Source organism: Eublepharis macularius, chromosome 18, assembly GCF_028583425.1.
Source record: "Eublepharis macularius isolate TG4126 chromosome 18, MPM_Emac_v1.0, whole genome shotgun sequence".
Classification (NCBI taxonomy): domain Eukaryota; kingdom Metazoa; phylum Chordata; class Lepidosauria; order Squamata; family Eublepharidae; genus Eublepharis; species Eublepharis macularius.
In genome coordinates, this window is record NC_072807.1 from 29,604,993 (window position 1) to 29,616,024 (window position 11,032).

General features: G+C 41.5%; 1 protein-coding gene across 1 annotated transcript in view; it reads left to right on the top strand.

The window, feature by feature from the left end:
* Window positions 1–2,702, top strand: part of SCG3 (secretogranin III) — a 35,439-nt gene extending 32,737 nt beyond the window's left edge. The window contains exons 11-12 of the mRNA XM_055002844.1: window positions 238–318; window positions 2,581–2,702. Of these exons, the coding sequence (XP_054858819.1) occupies window positions 238–318; window positions 2,581–2,699 (200 nt within the window). The 3' untranslated portion in view covers window positions 2,700–2,702. The remainder of the gene's footprint in view (window positions 1–237; window positions 319–2,580) is intronic.
* Window positions 2,703–11,032: the final 8,330 nt, after the last annotated feature.

The window sequence follows — 11,032 nt, forward strand, 5'->3', positions numbered from 1 at the left end:
CAGCAGAAGAGTTGGCTGGATCCACCCCATTCCCAATAGTAATAACGACTGCAATTCTAGGGAAGGATAGAACCCAGCTATGCTTCAAAGTGGACTCTTCCTTACTAATTTAGCATGTAACAACTGCTAGTTTTTTCCATTAAACTAAGACTAATGTTAGGTTTAATTAAAACATTGTGTCTTAACAAAGCTGTATACTACGAATTGCTGATACACTGATTCTTTTTGCTTTTCAAGGGAAAGCAGAAGCATACTTGGAAGCCATCAGAAGGAACATTGAATGGCTGAAGAAACACAACAAGCAAGGAAACAAAGAAGGTAAATTTGTGAAAACTGAGGGTGTGAGATGTGTTACAGTCATCTTGGAGTTTGGCTTCATAGCCTGAAGCGTTGAGCAAAAGAGTGGCGCAAAAGAGAAAGACAATAGTATAGTCTTGGGTAGTTAGCTGTTTTGGTCTATAGTGGATAAGCAAGACTTGAGTCCAGTGGCACCTTAGAGACCAACAAGATTTTCAGAGTGTAAGCTTTCAAGAGTCAAATTTCCCTTCTCCAGATAACTTCTTCATAGCATAGGTGTCATTTGACCATCTTTGTGAAGAGTGTCCCATGAAGAGGAGGGGGAGCATCACAGAGATAGCTCTATCACCACCACCTACCTTCTGAAGGATGAGTTACCCAGAAAAGGACCATCTGAAGATGTTCGCCAAGGACAGGCAGGTTCATATGGGAGCTGTTGGGGAAGAAGCAAACAACAGCATTTGATCAATGAGGGGGAATCGGAAATTAAGCTAAATTACAAGAAACGGGACAAGACATGTTGCTGACAAGGTCGTGAGTTATGTACTTATTTATACCCCGCCTTCTCCCCAATGGGGACACAAAGAGGTTTACATAATTCTCCATTTTATCATCACAACAACCCTGTGAGGTAGGTTAGGCTGAGAGGGTGTGGCTAGCCCCAGGTCACCCAGCAAGCTTCCATGGAAAAGTGAGGATTTGAACCAGGGTCTCCCGGATCCTAGCCTGATGCTCTAACTGCTACACCAGTCGAGCTCTGGAATCAGTCCCAAGAAAATTCTACATTTGTTAATGTTATTCGCAGCAGATCAGGAAGATATTACTGGTTTTTGCTAATGGGCTCATTATTACACTTTCCTCCAGAACTTAACAAGGTTAATACACTTTGCCTATTAATTAGCAGAGCCCAAGGAAACATATTTTCATGATTACCCATAATATGCAAATTTGTGACAACCTTCCCACTTATATTAGCCCACTTCATCTGGGAGATGATACCAAATGCCAAAATGAACATTAAGGAAATGACATGAAGATTTAGCTTGCATATTTAATTCAGATAAGTTAACGGAGCGATTGGAGAATGTCCTCATTATCCAGGAAGGGGGTTACAGCAGCTTTGTCGTTATCATCGGGTTTGCAGATATATTCACAATGAGCTGATTTGCAGGGCAGTCCTAGAGATTCTGGAGTCCCAAGCAAGGCTCAAGGATGGCTGTGGGGGTGGCAGTTTGCAGACCTCCCACCCATAGGTCCGTGGCTGCCCCCACAATGAGGCAGATGGGCCTACGCCTTGCACAGAGCTGGAGGGCCCAGGCAAAGCTTTCTGCCTGCACTCTCCCTCCATTGCCACTGCAGCTCCAAAGCCAGCAATGAATAGAAGCACCACCCTTACCATCTTTGCCTGCAGAAGAATGGAGCTTCAACACTCCATGCTGTGCAACATCAGTATGGGAGTGAGGTGGGGCTGCTTCTGCTGAACACCTGTGAAGGACCTCCACCCAGCTGAATGAAATAGGCAGGGATAGAGAGGGATCATTAGGCAGACCGGGAGAGCAACTGTCGTGGCAGCAGCTGGCAGTGCCTTCCCACATGTTCCCCCGACACTGGGCCTGGGGAGCTGCCCGACCTGCTGTTTGGTTAAGGCTGTCCCTGCTGATTTGTATATACAAACTGAAGGCAGATGTGTTCCACTCTAAGAAGTAAGGGAAAGAAACCAGTAGAGCCCATACATGGCATGCTGACGGTCCTGGGGTCATTTCCTGGCATCGCCAGTTCAAAGCAGGGGCTATCTGTGACTTTCTCACAGGCAATGCTGAGCCCAATGAACCACTGAGATGAGTCTGTACGAGGCAGCTTTGTATGTTCAAAATCAATACAGAAATCATGACCATTACCTGCTTTAGATTTGTCTGCAGAATTATTTCAGTGCCGCGTGTGAATTAAGTTGGCAGACAAGAATGTGCCTAATTTGCATAACTGGGTCAGAGTATTTATCTCCTTGTGGCACAGAACCTCAGCCAGCCTTATGACAGACTTGGATATTTTTGTTTAAATGTATATATATTCAACCCAGACAATTTTTAATCTCTCATGCTTTGACTGCAACTCAGGTATGAGTTTTCATTCTCATTTTACAGGCAGGCATTTAAAAAGCTGTCATGAGCCTTGTAGAAGCTCTTCAAAAGTCCCTGCCCAGCAATTCAGATGTTATGTTGACAGAGAGAACGTGACACAGGGAAGGCTTGCTGTATGAATGAACGAATGCCTTCTGTGTTTCAGATTATGATCTTTCGAAACTGCGGGACTTCATTGATCAACAAGCAGACGCTTATGTGGATAAAGGCATCCTGGATAAAGAAGAGGCAGATGTGATCAAACGTATCTATGGTAGCTTGTAAGAAACAGAAAGGAGGATGTCTCTTGAAGGTATAGGGAATTCTAGTCTAGCTTCATCCTCTTCTAGTTCTACGATCTACAACCTGTTTTTCTCGGTTTTCAAAGAGATTATTCGAAAGCGTTCTGTCTGCATCGTACTGAATCTTTTCCAGGTTTAAAAAAAGCCCCTGTGTCAACAGCCCATCGTGACTGCATATTAATCTTTCCTACACATTTATCATACTATTTAAGGCAGAACTTTGCTGTCCACTTTAGAGTTAACAGGGTAAAAACACTGACTTTCCTGTTCACTCAGCTTAACATTTGACGCCTAGCCACTCTGCTAGAGAAGCCAAGTGTTTTTGAGGGAGAGCTGTCTTACTCTAGCATCCACCTACATGTCACACAATTTGGTTGGATCCAAAGGACCATGCACAAAAGGAAAATAGCCACCTATACTGTTCTGCAAATGTTTGCACAAGAGTTAATGCGGTGCTACAATAGGTAGTTCTCATGCTTCCACTTGTGCAAGTAGTGGTGCAAATTCTTGCACAAGCAGAATATCTTTGGGCTTTCTTTCTTGCATAAATAAAAGTGTGAGGCATCCAACAGTCCTTCTGTAAGCAGAAGCCACCTTCCCGGTCTGGAAAGGTGCCTTTGGATCTAATGCTGTGACTTGTTAGACATGCTGTTACTCGTTTGTAAAGGGTGTTATCAGGGAACAATGGCAAATAAAATTCGTGCAGCAAATGCTTTCAAAGAAATCTCACATTCAGGTTTCCATCCATCTTTGCTGTTTATTTGGTGTCCAAGATTGTCTCGTTCTGAACATTCGTTTATCACAATTTTCTTGTTTGTTTGTGTCTTCTGTATTGTGTCCCTGTCTGTGTGCCATTAACTAGCCACTGTATATTCAACAAATGCATCAGCCTTTAACATAGATCTCACAGGGAGGAAGAACTGGATTGCTACAGTCGGGTACAGTAGCAATGTTGTCGTTAACACACTTCATAGCTTTTTAATAAGTGTTATTTCTCTGTGCATGTATAAAGAATCGAATCCTCCATGTGTGTAGCTTAACCACACGTGTAAATAGCTGTTAATTTCAAACTACAAAAAAAAAACCCTCTCGCAGTTGTAAAGAGAAACCCTTTGAGGAGCTTACAATTAGAAGGTGCTCCAGAGCAATTGGTCAAATATTTCCATTTAGATGGTTCGTTGCTTTTGCCAGTCAGGGGCAGATAAGTTTTAACTACTGGTCTGAAGTTAAAGAAACTGCTGTTTCTTGTTAATAACATAAGGAAAGCCTTGCTCAATCAGACCAGCAATCCACCTAGTCCGGCATCCTGCTTCACAAAGTAGCCAACCAGTTATTCTGGAGGGCCAACAACCAGGCTTAGAGGCCAAAGACTTCCCCTGATGTAGCATCCCCTTACTGGGATTCACAGGTCTGAACGTGAAGTTTCCCTTTAGTCACCATAGCCACTGATGGATCTCTCCTCCATGAATCTGTCTAATCCCCTTTTCAAGCTGTGCCTGTGGCCATCGCTACATCCTCTGGCAGTGAATTCTACATGGTAAACACTCATTGTGTAAAAGAAGAATCTTGGAACAGAGGTTCCAAACATCTGGCAGTGGAGGCTCACTTTATTTTTTAATTAAAATGGAGGAGGCGGGGGTCACAAAGCTTTTTTCAGAGGCAAGGAAGATTGGCCCAACCATATAGTTGTTTTGAACAGTAGCTCTTTTTACTTGTTGTTAAACTGAGTATGCTCTTTGTGAGATTCCTGGCTGGAAAGAGCAGTGGCTTGTGCAGGGCTGCAACAGCTCTAATTATTTATTTTTCTTGTTACTGTAGCAGGTCTCTCATGGCCTACTATTATACAGAAAACACTGTTTGGGAATAAAGGATTTTGCAACAACTGGATTGTGAGAGATACGAAAGAAAAACCCTACTACAATCAGAGCTTGCGTAGGAAGTGCTTTAGTACGTTTTTTTAAAGGGGGGGGCACTAAACGAAGTTAAGGGAGAGAAAGAAATTGTCACTGTTAATATGTCTGTAGATGTTTCCTGTTGACTAAGAGACCATTGCAAAGTGCACTGCTGGGCGCACTTTCGCACATTTCTGGTTTATCATTAAAGAACTGAATCAGTATCAGGGGAGGCATCCGCACAGACATGCCTCCCTGATTGTCAGAAGTTATTGCCTAATCTAGCCAGTTGTCCACATGCTGACATCCATTTGCCTGTGTTTCATTTGTTTTTCTTCTAAGATTTTCCTACAATCAAAACCAAAAGGGTTTGTCAAAAACAACCTTGATCTGACATGTCCACCTCAGAGTCCTTGTTTGTACCATAAGAGTAATCATCCTATTCCTGTTATCCTTCACTTTCTCTCTTATTCACTACGCCCCGCCCCCCCCAAATCAGCCCCAACTCAGCTTTACACAGGGCCAGCTTTGTGTACATGTTCAGCCTAGAACAAGCTTCTGCAAAAACATCCGAGGGACGACTCTTTCTCCTTTATGCAGGATTGTCTGAAAATTCCTTAAAAGGAAATAATATTTTCCCCCTAAGCCAGTTAAACTCAGACCAAGAGTTTGTGAAAATGGAAAGGGAAATTAACTTGCTCAACTTGCTGAATGCTTGCGAAATTGTGAGGTTTTGGGGGGGTGTAAATTGCACCCTCCTTTTGTGATTCTTCATAGGCATTTAGCTTGTTAAGTACTGCTGACAGTATGCTATACCTCCTATGTTCTAGAAATGGTACAGTCCCTTCCAAGGGGACATCAAGCTGCAGTGACCATGTATGAAGTAGCTATGCTTAGGTGGTTCATACCTTGCTGAAGACAAGAGGCTTAATGAGGGACATAGAAGGGAGCATGCTTAGCAGACACATACTAGCAAAGGAATGTTTGGGTTGCCTCCCCGCTAATTGCATCCTGTCCCCTTGTGATATATGTCCCCTTCTTTCTCCCCTCTCTCCCCTCCTCTTCTGTATTTGACCAGTTCGGATCATGCATCTGACGAAGAGAACTTGATTCTCGAAAGCTTATGCTACAATAAAATTGGTTAGTCTTAAAGGTGCTACTGGACTCTTTTTGATCTAGGAAGGATGCACCGTAAAAATGATGTCAACAAGTGTAATGGGACAGGGAGGTAAAGGGAAGCGATGATAGATGAGTTCATGGGCAATAGAGGGAGCAACAGAGAAGGGAAGTGAGAGGGCAGCAAAGGAGGAAGTTTGCCATTGATGGAAAGATTTACAGGATGCCAGGGTAAAGACAGAAGTGTGGGGGGGAGTGACTGAGAGCAGAACGAGCCAAAACTATGCCAGGAAATGGTTAAAGAAAATCTAAGGTTGACAACAGCTTCAGAAATTACTTGCTCAAAGTTAAGAGGACAGAGGGAGAGATGGGGGTAAAAGGAGGGGCTTTTAGAGGATGTGGAGAACGGAGAGAGCAAGAATGAGAGAGAAGATGTCTTAAGTTTCACACTACAGCCTTAGAGATATGCTTTCAGAAGACACCCCCCCCCATTTAAACTGTCATAATGTCCAGAGAACCCCCTTGCATTGTGTATCTTTAGAAAGTACATTTTGTGTGAATCGCAGACAGCAACAAGGAACGCTACCTTTTTAAATAGTTAGATTACCGTAACATGAAAAACTATGGGTTCGGTGTCCTCTGCTTTATTAAGTGAGCACCACAGAACATGGGCGCAATTGGCATGTTAGGCGGCCTCAATTGCATCTATACTGTCAGTAATTTGAGTTGACAGAGCAAATAGGAACAGCCTAATCCATCACCCTGCACTGCAGAAGAGCTATAGCTTGTGCTCAATGAGGGCTCCAGGGAGTGATCTCAGTTATTATAATTAGCACTGCAGATGCCTACGATGCTGCTTTACAGCATACTGTCAGTAGTATGTTTCTGCAATCACAGCAGTTGAGGGCAATTTGTAGATATTATTTCGCCAGTATTTTCCCTATTGCTGATGGGGGGGGGAGCTATCCTGCATCTCTCTGGTTCTAATCCCACCAAATATTCCCTCTGTCTTTTTTTACATTCTCTGTGTCTTTTAGATGCTTCAAGATGTCTTCACAATTATAAAAAATGCTAAAAATGTTAACAACATAGACTACATTCACAACACACTTTTCTAATGGAATCCTGTTTCTGATACTGTACTTTATTAAATGCTTTGCTACAAGACACTGTTGTGCAGGTTTTTGTTCCTTCTTTTGCACTTGTTGCCTCCTTAAAGGTTGTGATTTTTCTGCAAAGTCTTTGAGAATGGTAAGGGGCTCGCTGCACAAAGTGAGACTTTTATTTGTGATGCATTTGAAATCCATTCCTACTGGCTTCAGGATGGCACTAAGAACACAAATGCCGTATCTGTCAAAAATTACACATAACTAAGGAACGTTGTCAACAGCCTTCCTCTCTCAAGCAATCACTCTTATGAAGGTTCAGAATTTTACTAGCATTTCAGAATTTTACAAAAATCCAGGTTTGCAATTTAGCAAAATCCTTTTGTTGTCATATTTGTACATATATCTTTAAGTATCAATAACAGATTTAAGATATACTATCTCAGGAAAAGGAAAAAGACATCTCTCTGCAATGTAATGGGCTTTCATTTTTAAAAAGGAAAGCTGGGAATTCAGAGATCCTGCTACGCCTTGCATTACAATGTTGGGTCAGTTTATTATCAATATGAAATTGACAATTAGAACAAGGAAGGGGGGAAAGGATGGCAGGGGAGGAGTGGCACGATGACGACGAACGTCCGGTCATCAAAGTGAGTTGGAGGGGGTTGGGAATAGGTGGGATAAAAATCCCCAAAGAAACATTGTCCACAAGTTAAAAATTGATTCAGTTGGCTTCCAGAAAAAGATCAGGGTAAAAGTGGTCTCAAAAGACGCAAAGCAAAAAAGAGGAAAACAAACAAAACAAAAACACTTGAAGCGAAAATTAAAGGCCAAAAATGCACGTGAGACTCACGGGATACATCAAAGTAGTATGGGGCCAGAAACGCCTGTGCGGAAAATTCCATTGTCACAACATTGGATTTGAATTTTAACCTAAACTTCAGAACTACAAGCAGACACCGAGTACTTCAAGCTGCAATGATAAGGAGTATCTTATTATTACCTTGAGCGTGGTTGGAACTATAGCAAATTGGATAGAGCTATCATGGCCAATAGTGAAAAGATAATTTTCGTTAATTTGTTTAAACCTTCTAAGCCAGTGGATGCTGTATCTTGTAGCAGTGGATGCTGTAAATTAATTAAATTACATGCTGGATGAGGAAGCACTTTTTGCGTCTGCTTTACCCAGTCGATTTATGAGACAGGAAGAAAAGTTCTATCATTTGCTTTTGCTATTCAGTCCTTAAAATCTCTCTGAAGTTCCCCCTAGTCCTTTTTTCTAAAGTCGAAAGCACCAAATGCTTCAAGACTTTTCTTGTAGAGGTGTGCTCATCTGTACATTGTTTAGCCAGCCCCTTTCCTGCTCCCCTTTTAGACGGGGCAATTTTAGAGAGTAAAATTTTGAAGCCAGCTGCACCATCGATCACCGTAAAGGCATTACGTTGACTGTATTTTTGTACTTCCCCCGGCTCTTGAGTAGCACAGTACTCACCACAACTCAAGATGTCTTTTTATTTGCAGACCTTTCACTTATAGGACCCACAATGACTTCTTAAGCGGTGCATAGCTTTACCTGTTCTACAAAAACAGCAAGAGCTTTGAGAGAATGCAGCTCATGTTCTTACCCCAACATTAAATGAACTTCCTTCAGTTCTGCAAATCAGAGTATGTATAATATTAACAGCACAGAGAAATCTGTTTAAGCCTCAGGAGGAATTTCCCAAGAGTCAAGCTACTAACCTAATTTGGAAAATTGAGGCTAAACTACCACAAGATACTTTTATCTTTCTTGTAAACTACAAAAATTGCACACACTCCAGTCACAGTCTTTGATGCTCTATTAACTTCCGTGGAATAGTCAAGAATATGCTTAACTCTCCCATTGACATCACTGGGGTAAAAAAGTGCTTACCTCTAGCTGGATTGCACCCACCGATTTTTGGCTTGCTGTGTCATCACCCATAAAAACGGCTGCATTTAAGAACTGCTGCCCCCGCTAACAAAAGTTTGACTTGTCTTTGGACTGCTGCAAATTCTAAGCTTTATTTTAAAGACTACTTTACGTTAACTTATTTTTCATCCTTCTGTGTTTTAATTCATACACAATGCAAATACTAAAATCTACTTAATAAGGGATGTTAGCAGTTCTGTTTAGTTTAGGAAAAGTAAACTGTAGACATGAGACTCCCATGCATTAAAAACGGCGTATTAGTGTAGGAGGCTGGTTTCAGCGCAATTTTTCTAGTTTGTAAAATAAAAAGCTGATGGTGCATAAAGGAGGCAGTTCCATTTGTCCAAGAACAGCTGCCAAATTGAATTCCCCCACAAAGAATGATTCGTTTTTCTACAGGAAGCCAGCAGAAAAAAAATCAATGAACAGATTGCAAAAGCTAGCTGTGTATAAAAGGGTCCAGTCTTTGCATGAGGGGCAGGTAGGTTTTCCGATTTTTTTGATTAAACACAACCATTCTTCATTAAGCCAGGATTTTATTCTAACAAAAATAAGAAGCAATTGGTGGGTAGGTCTAAGGAAAAGATGCAAGAGACAGGAAATCACAGTTTTCATGAGACAACCAGCTACTGGGGTTAGCAGCACTGAATGAAAGAATAAATCCTCCTTACTCTTCTCTGCTGATTGCGGGGATATCTGTTTTGACAGTCTACTCTGGACTAGAGCTGACTGTCCCAGTTTCATTTGCTGGATGAGAATAACCACCAGCCCTTCATTTCCTCCAGGTCGTGCTTGTTCTAACTACAGTTGTTGGATTATGGTATCTTTACCAATTAAAGCTCTAACTCTTGCATTTAGTAATAGTCAGTACTGGATTATCATGTATAACTGTCAAATATTCCACAGCTAGGCATTAGGTCATACTCCATTATACCCTACTGGGATGTAGACCTCATTGGGCCTATGTCAGGACATCTTTCAAAGTTCTGTAAACGCAGCTGACCTGAAAAACGAGGGGGCTTTGGTTGGTGCTCTTCTTACTAAAGACATGCCTCTCTAGCCCTGGATTTATTAGCTGTCTTTGAAAGTTGAATCATTACTGGTTACCAGACAGTATGAATAATTACTCAGATAAGTTTGGAGAAGTCTGGAGGTTGGAATCACGGAACTAAATTAATACCCATTTATAACTGTCCCTTACAACTGGAAGAGTTTTGGTCTAGCTTTTTTAGACACTCCTCTTCCCATTTTGATTTCAAGTCATACAAAATACCTCAGAACAATTAATTTTGAATCTGAAATGCTACACAGAGACCCCACGTCATCATCTGATATTTTCCTTTATTCAGTGTTTCTTAAAGCACAGCTTACATATTTATTCTTCTGCTGTTCATTTTAAATCAAATTAATGTTCTTCACTTGGACACTGGACAATAGCAATATCAATATATCAAATTCTCAATACTGCCCCATGAGTGTACTTAGTCCAGAGACTGGGGCCATGGACGGACAAGACAGATCTTTCTATAAACCCACGAAAAGCCCCGTGTTCCCTCCACAAGTCCTTACATGTTCTCTACTGTGCAACTGGGCTCGGCTCAGCTAGCACTGTGGAACTTGGCCAGGGTTTTCAGGAAGGCTGAAAATAAAGGTATGTTGGCTGACGGGTGGGAAGGAAAGGAGGAAACAATGGGAGATGTTATAGAGACTGCCAGAGAAGAGGAAGAGGGTAACAGTGTGTGGGGGGGCGTTTAACTGAGATGCCTCCCCAGTCCCTGCAGGTCTGTTGCTTGTATAAAACCTATTTATGACAAAAACCAAGTAGATGCAGGAAAGATTATTCAAATGACATACTGGTAAAAAACAGCCCCTTCCATAAGGATGTAGAATAATCCAGGTTCTTTTTGTTGTCATTAATTCAGACAGGACAGACCAGGCATTTTAGCACTGAAGATGTCTGATGCTATCTGAAGTGAAATGCAGTTTGGTCTTGTCTAAATCCCACATTTAAAAAAAGAAAATTTATAGCTGTTTGACTGAATTATAGTAAATGGAGATAGAATATCCTACAAAATATTATTCACACTCCTTTTTGATATGTCTCAACCAAGATACTAATCTTCTGATTTCAAGTATTTCAGAAAGTCTTAAGAATTAAAAAATGCTTAAAAGAACAGAATTCTTGCAGTTCTAATCTTGATGTCTTTCAATTAAAGTGACAGCAGTGAGAAAAAGGGCACAGACACTTGAA